The sequence below is a fragment of the Diadema setosum genome, chromosome 5 (genome assembly GCF_964275005.1).
Source record: "Diadema setosum chromosome 5, eeDiaSeto1, whole genome shotgun sequence".
In the NCBI taxonomy this organism is placed as follows: Eukaryota; Metazoa; Echinodermata; class Echinoidea; order Diadematoida; family Diadematidae; genus Diadema; species Diadema setosum.
In genome coordinates, this window is record NC_092689.1 from 6,345,685 (window position 1) to 6,359,596 (window position 13,912).

The 13,912-nt window shown below is 40.0% G+C and overlaps 1 protein-coding gene across 1 annotated transcript in view; it reads left to right on the forward strand.

Moving 5' to 3' along the window:
* The window catches only part of LOC140229032 (centrosomal protein of 290 kDa-like), a 48,754-nt gene that overhangs the window by 10,888 nt on the left and 23,954 nt on the right, over positions 1–13,912 (forward strand). Inside the window, exons 15-29 of the mRNA XM_072309293.1 lie at positions 832–997; positions 1,604–1,834; positions 2,633–2,797; positions 3,356–3,511; positions 4,182–4,301; positions 5,085–5,183; positions 5,688–5,837; positions 6,496–6,576; positions 8,336–8,509; positions 8,856–8,970; positions 9,247–9,446; positions 9,880–10,038; positions 10,556–10,688; positions 11,916–12,118; positions 12,879–12,992. Of these exons, the coding sequence (XP_072165394.1) occupies positions 832–997; positions 1,604–1,834; positions 2,633–2,797; positions 3,356–3,511; positions 4,182–4,301; positions 5,085–5,183; positions 5,688–5,837; positions 6,496–6,576; positions 8,336–8,509; positions 8,856–8,970; positions 9,247–9,446; positions 9,880–10,038; positions 10,556–10,688; positions 11,916–12,118; positions 12,879–12,992 (2,266 nt within the window). The remainder of the gene's footprint in view (positions 1–831; positions 998–1,603; positions 1,835–2,632; positions 2,798–3,355; positions 3,512–4,181; positions 4,302–5,084; positions 5,184–5,687; positions 5,838–6,495; positions 6,577–8,335; positions 8,510–8,855; positions 8,971–9,246; positions 9,447–9,879; positions 10,039–10,555; positions 10,689–11,915; positions 12,119–12,878; positions 12,993–13,912) is intronic.

Below are 13,912 nucleotides of genomic sequence, written 5' to 3' on the forward strand. Positions count from 1 at the left end.
GACTGTTCAGTTATGAGTTGGACTCGTCTTTCATACTCGAGTCGTGTATGATTTGTATACAGTCTGCATTTACTTACTACTTCTACACCTGGATGACATTACAAAAATGCAATCAAGTCAAAGTCAAATCAAATCAAATCAAATCCAAGATAATGTGCTTGCTGATGGTGTGACTGAGAACACATCATTTGAAATCACTGTCTTCATGATAACAGTCTCAATTACGTGTATTATCCCCCCCCCCCCCCATTTCTTTGTATATAGATAAAGAGATGATTACCAGATACATTGTATCCTCCATATACTGAAGGAGTCGATCATCAATTGCATGATTTGTGTGGTGATTAACTCACTGAAGACTAGTCCAGAGTATACTTAGGCAGGTGTCTATGGGAAATGTGTGTTAGAGCAAAATCAGCTGGTCCTCAATGGGTTAAAAAAAAAAAATGAGAATGGAATTATACTGGACAACTTTGTGCAGTGTTGTTTGTGTGTGTTTGTGTGTGTGTCTTTTTTATGGAGAAGTGATGAATAACAATACTTGTTCATTTACTTCTCGTTATGGATGATAATCACATATGGAGTGATGTCCCAAGACAGCAATCATATCTTTAGTGAAGGAGGAAAAGATTGCATGACACTACTTTTGTCTGTAACTTTCAGCTTTGTAAGACCTGCTGCACCATGCATAAGTATTCATTCTTTTGTAAGTCACAAAGTTGCTGTTGTACGTTTTCCACTATTCCAGTGATTTGTGTGACAGGACCCAGCATATGACACTGCAGTATCTTAAACAGAAATAAAGTTTTATGTACCATGATACACCTGCAGGGGTGTGGCTCTGGGATTGACTGCGGAAGAGATGATGGAAGTGGATGAGTTTGCCGAGGGCCTCAAAGCAGCGAGGAAGGGCACCCCAGCAAGTGCTCCCGGCAAAATCTCAGAAGCCATCAAGGCTGGGAAGGACATTATCCCTTCAGACTCATTGAGGATTAGGGTGAGGGTGAACAACAAACATGGCTTGTTGCATATGGGACTGGATGTAAAGATGATGCAATTACCTAAAAGATTTTGTACTCCACAATGTTCAAACTAACTGTGATACTGGTTGACTAGGCAACAATGAAAGTTCTGCCTTTTGGATCAAGTCTAGTTGTGCCTTCTGGATCAAGTCTAGTTTATCCCAGCTACTCCATTTCCACCTTGATAAACAATTCTAGAATGGCTCCTTGACAGATTGAGTTCAACTGTTTACATGCCTATGCACTTACACCATTCCTTACTTATCTGTGTCATTACATTCAGTTGATTCCCCCTCCAGCGAAACAAAACAAAACAAAACAAAACAAAACAAAACAAAACTTTTAAAGAAAAGTCGACTTTGGCCATGATTCAATTCAGTCAATCCCACCCAGATGTAACTATTCGATAGTTCCACTAGGAGACCAATTTAGAAACAAGAAGGTTTTGAGGTGACCGATGGAATTGACAGTGTATTTTAGGGATTTCTGCTGCCAATCTGGTAACAAAGCATTATATGCTAATTGGCAAAGAGGCTACATCTGTCATTCCATCTTTTTTTCATATTTCTTCCACACCACAGACTCACCAACTGGAGCAAGAGGTGTCGAGGTCTGAACAGGCCCTGGAGCGCAGCCGTACCCAGCTGGCAGAGGTGAAGGCGGAGAACAAGAAGCTCCTTGAGGACAAGCAGAGGGTGGAGAAGAGCATGAAGGAGATCCTCGAGGCCCTGAAGGAAGGATCAAGAGGAGGAGGGGGTCAGGGACCAGTGGATCCAGAGACTTTGGGACCCATCCTGGAGAGACTCTGTGTGGTGAGTTTCTTTAGACTTCCATTCAATGTTTGGCATTGTTAAAACTGAGATATACAATGTATTTGGGGATAGATTCTTTAGTTTCAAAGCTTTGCAAACCTAGCAGCTTGAAGGAGAAAAATAAGAAAGCTAGCAGTAAAGTACTGTTGCAAATAAACTTCACAGCATTTTCACAGAAGAGAAGAGGTCATTGTAAAAGCAAGATTGTAAAGTTAAAGGAAATACAATTTGAAATTCTATTGAAATTGTCTACCAAGGGAACAAGGTGTTAATGATGTGATAACAGATTTCTTGACAATAAAATCTTCATGTAGCTAAGATGTACCCTCCTTTTCTCATCTGGTGTTGCTTGGAGGTGATGCAATGTAGCAGTTGGCAGGTGTGACTGAAAACAGATACAACTGTAGGTCTTGGGTCTGGACCTGGACTGTGGCATAGCTGTCTCAAATTGAGACATTCATTGGTCCAATGTTTCTCTGTAAATTGCATGTACTTTGTAAAGCATAAAAAGAGTGATCTGTAAGCATGTGTTGAAAGCCCAATGCAAACTGTTCCTCACTTTGCCTGCAACAGCAGTCAAGGAAAGCACCAAGAGGCTGTAGTGGAGAAATTGCACATCATTTGAAGGTTTGGACCGCACCCATTGGCTCCAAGCTGAAAGTATCAACAAAATAGTTTGGCTCAGATGGATAGAGATGGTATCCAGTACTGTAAACCTCTCTCTTTCCTCTTTGTCCTATTTGTATGTGTGTATGTTTGTTTGTGTGTGTGTGTGTGTGTATGTGTGTGTCCTGATAGCTGTTTGAGTCCAAGGACTCCAAGGAGGCATACGAGGCTCAGGTGTACCTCAAGGCCCAGGTGGACCAGCTGACAGGGCGGAATGAGGAGTTGCGCCGTGAACTGAGGCAGGCCCGCAATGAGACAGAGAAGGCCAGTGTCGCTCTGGATCGTGCGCAGACCAAGGTAATGAATGCATTCTCTTGTATCTTACACTGCAGTGAACATCATTTCTAATGTACAAGACAAGGATTTATAGTTTTAGTTTCTGCAATGAAGATCTCAATATAGTGGTTCTCAGATTTTCAGTAGTTCTACTTTAGAGAATTTGTCAGTTCATAACTTACTTTCTGAAGGGTTTGGTTTGGGACATAAGTTCAAATCATGATATGATATAAACAACCATTTGTTTTCTGCCTCTAACTGTAAGAAAGTAGGTGAAAGCACTCCTTCATTTGCTGTAATTCAGTTATGACGCATTGCTACTTTGTTGTGTTTTTTAGACCTTTGCTATGAATCTAATTTTAATCACCACTACAATGTATGTCATCAAGTCTTCCCTCACTGTATACCTTTTTAACCCTTCTTCATGATATCAGTTAATGTGCATTTTGATATATTGCTGCCATGAAAGCACAATACAATAAATACTAGCTATAGGAGTGACCAAGAAACATAAATCTGTTTACCATGATCCAATCCTGACTTCATACCTTCACCTTCACCTCCTACCTCTTGTTTTAGATCATGAGGCTGGAGCAAGACCTGAAAGATCTGCGTGACCTGGGTCAAGGGGCGGCGGTGATGACCCTTCACCATTCAGCACTCCCACATGGCCTGGCTGCCTCGAGTGCTGAGATCATCTCCTCTCTCAACGAGCAGCTAATCCAGACTTTGCAGGTAAGAATATCATGTAAAAGTGTGAATTTCTAGTGGTGTCATCAGCAGCAGATTGATAATCTATGTCAATACCTGTGTTGTTTCAGGGATCATCTTGAACTTATGTATGCACCATGCATTATGCAGTGCAATTACAGTATTAGATGGTATGTTTGTGAGAATTACAGGTGTCATGTTTGTCCATGATGCAGCCTGCCAGCCTTGAAATCATTTCTGGCAAGGTTAATGTCTTTTGCCCCATGAAGTATGAAATAGCTTGAATGTATTCTTGTACACTTCATTGTTATTTTGCATGGATCATAAATAGGGTTGGTAGAATCATTTACAAAATAATCATCTTTCACGTAATAATGATAATTAGGGATCATGTCCAAAATATAGATGCATTTTGTTTATCTTTGCGCCCAGGGCAGTATGTTTTCATAGGTATATGAAATGTGAAGAACAGAGAATTTAATCGATGTAAAGAAGTTACTTCAATCTACACAAGACCACTGTGTTAGTTTGCAAGAGCATCACAAATACATCACACGTTTTCTTTTAAAGAGATATGATGCTGTTTCTCTGTAGTATCAAATACCAAATTAAGTTTTGGAATGTGACCAAGATATGTCTGAATTTAGCTTTTGTGGTGTATCTTATGACAAATTTCTTCAATTCTGTATTCCAGGAGTTGTCAGTGAAAGAAGATCAGCTTGGTAAAACTGAGGTGGCCCTGCAGACATATCGGCGGCGCTTTGCTGTCTTGAGACACCAACAGGGTCTGATTTACCAAGACTATCAGCAGAAGGTATACTTTGCATGTTTATTTGCCATGTGCATATTTGATTTTCTGTTGTGCATGTCAGCAAGCAGAAACCAGGTTTAGTATGACTGTTATTCTTTCTCCTCTCCTTCACTTTATAGCCATCTCTCTCTTTTTATTACAGGAACAAACCCTGCATCATTCATGTAATTAGAAATGAAGTTTTTTTTTTTTTTTTAATATTCTGAGTGAGTGATTTTGTCTGCTTGAATGGACGTGCAAAAACTTGACCAAAGTTTTGAAACTTGCTTCAGAATATGCAAGCCAATCACTACCAGCACTATTGTGATAGTAGTGATAGTAAAGAAAGTGGTTACTATTATTTCTTTGTTGTTGTTGTTCTAAAAGATCAAAAATCAAAGTTACAGATTAATTCATGACAGGAAGAACTAGATAGCAATTGCGCTCATTTTGACTAGATTAAAGTAGATGGCTGTCTGTTTCTTGATTTTCTTTGAGAACTTCTTATCTACAAGAGGCCAGCTGCATGTAATGTTTTGTATATTTGTGGCAGATTTCAACATGTGCATGGGACCTGTTTCATAAAAGATGCACAATTGGTGTACAATTTGAAAGTGGCATTGATGCCAGCTACTATGGCAACAAATTCTTGATCACAGCTTGGTTTTATCTTACCTCCCCAGCTGTTGCTACACGTATGGTGATGCAAATATCGTAACCTGCAGTCACTTTAAAGTGCTCTATTGGACTGGGCTCTGGATGGGGAGAAGGCTGATGTTTTAATAGAGTGCACTGACTTTTTCTCAGGTTGATGACTGGCTACAGCGAGAGAAGGCATGGGATGAGGAGAAGCAAAAACTGGTGGACGCCGCAGGGCAGCATGAGGCTCGGCAGCAGGAATTCAACGTGAGTTTAGGCAGAGGACCATACTTTTATTTTTCTTTTCTTTTTTTTAATTTATTACATTAAATTTGCAAATCACCATAGGGTGAGACTCTGTTGTATTTGAATGAATTCAAAGACAAGTGTATCAAAATGATTCATGGGCCCATAAGGTTGACCTGACTCGGGTCCTAGACGGGAATGTCAAACATTTCCATGGCTCTACGCATAACACCTATAACACTATGCACATAGGTGATCCCATTCTGAGGGGGAAAATGCTAACAGAACAGTTAGTTGAGATTCACTCAAGTCCAATGTTTGCGCACTTGATACAGGTTAGCCAGACTGAATGTCACCCAAGGTCTATGGATTGTGAGGATACACTGGCTTGCAATCACAAATTTTCATGCATTTCTGCACTGCACCTACTGTTTCCTGAGACCCTACCCCTTTCTACCATTATGTCTCGCAAATGAAATTCTACCAACTTTGAATGCAAGTGCTTACCTACTTTCTTTTCAACAGCGTCTTCTGGAGTCCCTCGAGGTCGACGGTGACGAGCAGCAGAGGCGTCTGGCCGAGGCTACTCGCAAGGTCACCGTCCTACGGGTGAATGAGAGGACGTTGACCAGGCGCTTCACAGCCTGCCAGGAAGCGGAGAGCACCTTGAGAAAGGTCAGTCAAGCAGTCAAGAGTCACAGGCCAGACTTTTTGAAAATATTCTACAAAGACCATGTTTCGGTGCAACTGATTATTTCTCTTTCCTACAAAATGCAACGTGGAAAAACTTGTCATAATGGCTCATTTAATCTTGTCAAGTGGTGCTCTTTTTTAAGATAATAGAATTCAAAGTTTTTCAAGGTTTTCTTCAATCCATGAAGGACATGTGTGCACCACGTCGACATATCAGACTTACATGTATATATCTAACTGGCTATCAGCTTACCATGTATCTTATCCTATGTTGTATGATATAGTTTTGAGTTATAGCAACTAATAGGGCTTTACATGCAGTGTCTAGTATTTACAAATCCCTCCTTAATTTAATAAAGAAAAAAGAAAGATAATGATATAATCAGAGCTTTAAACATGTATATGCATGTACCCAAAACATTCTTCCTTTTTTTTTTCTTCCAAGCTTTTCATGTCAGTTTAAAGGTATGCGTGAAGAATATGCAGGTTTAATAAAAGAGAAAAAAACCTACTGAAATGAGACTATGCCAATCAGTGTTATGTAAGGGGTTTGTGTTGTACATTCTGCAGGTATATATGCATCATAAATATACTTTGTAAATGTGTGATATTTTGAAATTGATTTTGCATGTCTGTGCAGGAGGTGAATAAACTGCGTAATGAGATGGTTCAAATGGAGAGCGCCATCACGGAGCGGATGGGATACCTTCAACGTCACAAGGTAATTCTCGTTATCCAATCATGAATGAAGATATTGAAGTTTCCTTTCGTCAGTTTGAAGAGTGCCTCTTTTATTTTCCCCAAAGAGCAATCAGTTGTGTGAGCATTATCAGGCATTTGATGAAATGCTTTAATGCCATTTCATTTTAAATAGTTAAATATCAGATTTGAGTGTCCCTCGGAAATAAGGTTAGCTCCAGGAGAACTACAGGCAAAAGACAAATCTGCATGAAGATTATCATTTGTGTGAATTTCACATATAAGAGTTGTATACTCAATTCTTATGTTACATCTTGTGTTTGAATTATCATAGAGCACTGACCTTTTAATTGACCCAGTTTAGCCGGTACTAATCCCAGGTGTTGGATGTCGATTTCTCTGTCAATGCCCTAAAACATTCCAAACAAACAAGTTGTGATAGTAAATTTCATAGCACAAAACAGGTGCACTTTTATTTGTGACACTCCCTAATATTCCAAACAAACAAGTTGTGGTTGTAAATTTCACAGCGCAATGATTAGTGGCACAACCTAGCATTCCAAACAAACAAGTTGTAGTAGTACATTTCATAGCACAAAGAGATACACAATTGATTTGGGACACAACCTACAGGTGTGCATTCCAAACAAACAAGATTGGGTTGTAAATTTGCAGCACGAAAAAGAAACAAAGGCACACTGTAACATTCCAAACAAACAAGTCATGATGGTAGATTTCATGAAACCATATCACCAACAACAGCACCAATAACTCTAGATAAATTGTACATCCCCAACATCGCAAATGTAGACGATAGGTTTGCAGATTTTTCTTTTTTTTTTCAGAATGCAAAAAGAAAGAAAGAGAAAGAAAATGGATGTAAATCTGTTTTGTATATGCCCAAACTTTGCCTTTCTATAGGTGTGGTCAGACTGGCAAAAGATCAAGAAGTTTGAGATTGCTACGCTGTATCTTTAAGATCTCGAAGTTTTGCCATTGTGACTGCAAACTTCCTGTAAAACTTCACTCCAACTAGGGATATTTCCCCCACTCCCGGCAAACTTCTTGATCTTTTTCCAGTGTTACCATGCCCTATGAGAATGTGCATTTTGTTGGATTACTGCATTTATTGTATTTTGATTGAGAAATTCGGAAGCATTGACCTGTCATAAGATTTATTTTAAATGGCAAGCCTCCTGTCACTTGGGTTCTATAGATGAGTATGATGCCAGGTTGGATTGGCATATATGTATGGAAAAAGTGTTAGATTTCAGAACATGAATTGAGATTGATGAGTTTAAAATTTCCCCTCTTTTTCTCTGACCGTCAAAAGCAAGTAAAGCTAGTTTTGATATGGTGCAATGACATGGCATTATTTCCCCTTAAATTCATAGTGCAAATGAAAGAAATGAAGATTTGTGGCCATTACCATGATGTGGATTAATTAGATTCAAACAGGACAAACTTCCTTTATTCAGATGCAGTATTTTGATCGCAACTTCTGTATTTAATTATCTGAGTATAACCACAAAACTGTTTCGACTGTATTTACACATTTGTTTTTGTTTTTCTTTGTGTTTTTCATCAGGGTCATGCACAAGATGAATTTATTATTTGTGGCATTTTCTGTTGTCAGTTGTGGCCCTTTTATGTCAGTGCTTCTTGTAATTCTGTATTGTTACTGCCTGTCAGCTCAGAATTATAAAATGCGATTACCATTATGTTCCACTGTGTAAAGAACTATTTAAAGTTTTGATCTATTTCTACATTCACCTTTGCAGGAGGCATCTCAGTTTAAGATCTCAGCCCTCCAGAGGGCGCTAGACGAGAGCGTCCCAGCCGCAGAGCTAGCCTCAGCCAACAGGCAGTACAATGATTTAGCAGCAAAGTATCGGGATCTCCTGCAGACAGATAATCAACTGGTCTCCAGGAACACAAGGATAGACCAACTGGAAGTAAGACTATGACAACCCATGGCTTGACTATGAAATATTGCAGTGACAGAGAACAGCCTTTTTCATCAATTTTAGTTTTTTTTTTGTTTTTTTTTTTAATCTGAAAATGTGGAAAGGCTGAAAACAAGACTAGAGAGTGTCTAGTAATACCCAAGATTGCATCTTTCTTATTGTCCACAAATGTTTCCGTCATAGGAAATGCTGTGTTTATACAAAGTGTTTGTCATATATGACAAATTGCACTTCTGTCGCAGTAGTCTTTCTTTTCTTTAACTCACTCTTGTTGAATGACAATGGGCATTCTAGACACATTGATGATGGGATCGTTGATTTTACATTTGCGTAGAGTGACAACCAGCGTCTGGAGGAAGAGAAGGAAAACCTGAAACGTGAGCTGAGTCTTGAGAAGGAGAAGCTACACACTCTGGAACAGGCCATGCAGGAGTACGGCCAGATGCAGGGTGAGTTGTCAGGCAAGCCGCTATTGCCATATCATATCATACCTTATTCATCTCAAGTGCTTTGGCTGTTTCAAAGAAAAGAAAAAAATAACAACGAAAACTGGGGCTCTAGAAAACTTGACACACTTGGTATTCATGTGGATGTTGCAGAAGAAATGTGGAGACAGATATTTTCAGTAGTGTTGGCCAGGAATGTCACTGAATGGAAAAATGCATTTCGCCTCAGAAAAGTGCTGCTTTCATGAATCTTTCTTCACCTTTTCTGCCAAAATTCAGAGGCCCTTGGTAGAAAGGGAGACAGGGTGATTCCCGGCAGCGAAACTCTCTCACTGGCCAAGCGTCTGACCACGATGGAGATGAAGGAACTGAACGAGAGGCAGCGGGCGGAGCACGCCGTCCGGATGCAGAACCAGATGAGGAACAGCCTCCACACCCTGGAGATGAGGAACGCAGAACTGGAGAACAAATTTGCAGAGGTAGAGCCACTTCCTGTCCAGTGCCACAGTGAATGTTAAAATCTGTTTGCTCAAGCTTATTTACGTTATCACTTTAAGATTGAATACTACATGTATGCTGATACTCAAGATGAAATATTGTTGTTTGAACATAGAGTGAATCCATATCTATTTTAGACCCTCCCATCCATAAACATTTACACACTTTGCAATTAGGCGCAATCAAAGATCACAGTCATTAATGTCAATCTTTGATGCCTTACTTTTCGGTTTCGGAGACGACAAAACAGGAAAAAGGGGTTCCAAGCGTGCAGACATGAGATTTGTAGCATTTGCTTTCTGCCTTTTTAAAAAATTGTTTTCTTCAAATCAAGGAAACAAATCCCTTCTACCCCACTGTGTTGTTTACCAAACAATGCTTGATTTTTGCCCTGACAATCTGTTCTCCCCGTAGCTGACCAAACTGAACCTGGAGCTACAGAGGAGTGAGCAGGAGCTGAGGGATGAGCTGTCCCAGTGCGTCACCAAGGCAGCCAGCGACATGGACCGCCGCAAGATTGAGGAGCTGGAGAGACAGCAGGCATCCCTCCGCAACGAGAATGACAAGCTCAAGGTGAAAACAGAAAACGTTTCTTCCTTTCACTCCTTTCTTTCCCCCTCCTACACTGTACCCTTTGGCTGCCTCCTTGTATGTTTTCTGACATGTTTCTTCTTCAACACTAAATAGTGTGTAGCTTCTTCTTACTAAGTGGTAAAATGTATTCAGGGTTTTTCTTCGGTTTTAACAGTGCTGATATGACTGTGTAACATAATATAGATAGTGGAATTTGATGAAACAGTTTGAATATATACATTCAATGGACATTGGGTAGTCATGAATCATTTATGTAATCACGTAACTGTGGTGATAATAGCAACTACATGACATTGTGTACATTGCACATCCCCTCCTGTGTGAAAATATGGAATTGTGGTATAGATTAAAAAAACTGACTGTTGTAAGTTTCAATAATCCCTCTCAAAGATATGAAACATTTTTGCAGCTTAAGAAGGAGGAATTCAAATTCTAAAAAGGCAAGTTTTGTATTATCCAATTCATGGGAACTATCTTTTTCTCGCTGCTATACCAGGAAATGGCGGATGTAGCCTCATTTCAAACCAAGGCTCTTGAAGCCCAGCAGGTATCCAGGGACAAGGAGGTCCAATCACTACGGCAACAGCTCCTGGACATTCAGACGCAGAGTGATGAGAAGGCCATCATAGGTAAAGAAAGAAAGAAAAAAACAAGAAAAGACAGTATTTCGTAATTCCCCCCCCCCCCTCAAAAAAAAAAATTCTTTGATCCATGATTTTTCTTGAGAATGTATTCATTACAATTGTAATTAGGATAGTGTTCCTTCTCTCAAGAATTTTAGCCTTTGATACACATTTTATGATTATGGAAGATGTAAGTGTAAAATGTATGATTTTTGTTTTCTTTAGTCTGTATGTTATGAGTCCATTACAAATGGACTCTTCATTGTTTGACACGTGCTGGTGGAAGTGGTCAACCTTGTATGAGTTGATCTGTTGGCAATATTGGCTTCTTGAGCTCCATTGACATTGCCTCCATTCGTAATTGGCTGCAACATAATTATTTGTGACAACGTGCTCATCCTGAATAACTTCCTCACATGAAACTGGCTTAATTGGGAAGGTGATAGATCCAAGTCAAAGGTTATATCTTCTTCCACAACAGACACTGTTGCAGGTGCGACAATCTCGCTCTGAGTTCTAGTAGTACTAGATCTAGCAGGAGTTGATGTTGGTCGAGGCACTTTTTGTCCGATAGCCCACAGAAGAGCGTCTGACATTTGTTGTTTTCTGCTGTCACTGACTCGTCCTGTGTAGGATGCCAAGCTGCTTTCATTGCTATGCCCCGAAACTCGATAAATGTCTCTGTTTTCAAATTTTTCATTATCAAGAATGGATATGCATGTGGCCCTGAGGCAATAATTTGTGTACATTGTAGATCTTTGATAAGCCTGCTTTCTTTGAGGGCCTGGACACTGCAGTGCCCAGAGTATTTTTGCCTACAGGGCACTTCTGGTACCATGGTCCAGAAGGCGGTATGCTGGGTTTCGGTGTCTGGAAAAACGAGTCACACTCTGGATTGAATTTTGTGACATACTTTTTGAAAGAAGTGACAGGACAGTTTTTATCCCCCGTCTCGCCTACCATTATCAGCTCTGGAAGTCATGTTACACTTCTCCCGCTTTCTTCGTGAGTTCGTCCACAGCTTGTGTTACATATTGACATCCACAACACGTTGGGAGACATCTTAGAGACATGTTAGAGTACACTCCATCTCTTGTGCTGCAAGAGTCCATGTCAAACACTGAAACTCAGTGCTTTTGGAAACATGTGCAGTGGTGATGATGTTGTATATTTGACTCACATCTGTAACCTATTCAAAGATGCTTCTCACCGTCATCTTCTCATGACCCCCAGGCAAGCTCCACCACCACATCGTCGCCCTGCAGGTCAGCGAGGGCACGGCGGTGCGCAAGCTGCAGGCCGCCACCATGAAGAACCGGCAGCTTGAGGCCCAGGCCCTGCGGCTGCAGAAGCAGCTGGATGAGAAGGCCCAGAGCCTCTACCACTGTCAGGTGGACTCCCGCAACAAGGCCAGGCACCTCCGGCGGACCATCCAGGTAAGTCGTAAGATCCAGTATCTTAACCTGTTGAAGACTAGTCCCAAGTATACCAGGCAGGTGTCTGGGAAATGCTTGTTGCAGCAAAATCAGACCATCCTCAGTTGGTTAAGAGAGAATCCTGGGCCCTGTTGCGTAAAAGTTTAGATGAAACATAAGTCAGAAAAATCAAATGTAAATCTGTGAATACTCAATTCTGACTGGCTGATGCGTGATTTGTGTTTGATTTTCTGACTTGTGTGTTCTTGCATTTTTGTATGCAACAGGGTCCAAGTGACATTTGTTACCATTGATGTTTAAGTTTTAAATGTTGCTTAGTGATTATGATATTATAGTGAGTGTGTGTACAAGTTTGTAAGTTGCTTACCTATTTGCCCTCTGTGTAATAAAATGGCTTTCAGTCCCATCAGTTTTGAGTGAGCCATTGAAGGAACACAGCCTCGTAATATTTCCATATACGATTTAATTGAAATGAATAACTGGCATTTTCTTGTGTATGTCAAATCTTAAAACCACCAAGTGCTCTTCAAAGGATTCTGGAACATTTTTTTTTTTTCTCTCGCTATTCCCACTAATAAACTGAAACGTGAACAGTCACACATATTCACACCCACCCAGAGTACATGTTTGTTAAGGTGAAGATTTGTATACATACATGTATGCATCCCTATCCCCCTCATTTTGTCTGTACTGATAATTCATTACCATTTTTTATGGCTATTTTCAAACCCTTTCCCCCACTAAAATGCTGAAAAACCAGGGTTTGAGACGTCAATTCAGTGGGGCAGTTCCCCTTGAAGAGCAAGAGAAGTTTTCCAAGGCCATGATCCAGCTCCGCCTGGACAAGGAGAGGATGGAGAAAGAGATGAAAGTGGTAAGTTTTTTTTTCTTCCTTTTCAATCTATTTCACCAGTGTTTCTGAAACAGACAAGAAATTTATGTCCACATATGTTTTTTACTTGATGCCATTTTTTTTTTTTTTTTTTTTTTTTTTTTGGCCAAGTTTGACAATGTTGGGAGAGATACTTGTGTAATGACAAGTGTTAATTATTGAGTAACACATCAAACATTAGAATTCACAACCTCTAGGCTTTGGGTGTTGTGACTTCACTGATCTAGGAAGAATCCAGATTGCACACAAGTCTTTCTTTGACAGCAAACACAATGGAGACTGCAGTAGTAGTGAGCAATATAAACAGGACCAAAATTTACAGGATGACTTGAGCTGTGTCATACTTGCCAACTAGTAAGATTTTATCAGATTCAGTAAGATTTTTTATGTTAAAAATAGCAAAATCAGATTTTCTGTCAGAGAAATCAGATTTTAAAAAAATATTTAGATATACCCTTCATATGTATTTTCTGAAGATTTGACCGAAAGTAAGATTTTTAACTTCAGTTTGCATATAAAATAAGATTTTTGCAATCCACAAGTAAGATATTTCATCTTGAAATGTTGGCAGGTATGCTGTGTCTGTCAAACAATGTATTGGGCATGTCTGCGAAAGGGTAACCTGGGGCCCGTTTCATAAAACTTGTCATCAGTGACAACTGCCACATTTGTATGACAAATTTGCTCTCAGCCGATCAGATGCAAGGATTTCAGTAGCTTGTCATATCTATGACAACTTGTCACTGATGACAAGTTTTATGAAACGGGCCCCTGGGCTTATTTTTACAACAGATGGGTTGTTATAGAGACAGTGTACTGTTGTATAGAACACGATACATGCATATCTGTGTTGCGGTGGTGATGGTGGTGGTGAGTGAAGGGGGGGGGGGGGGGGTGGGGAC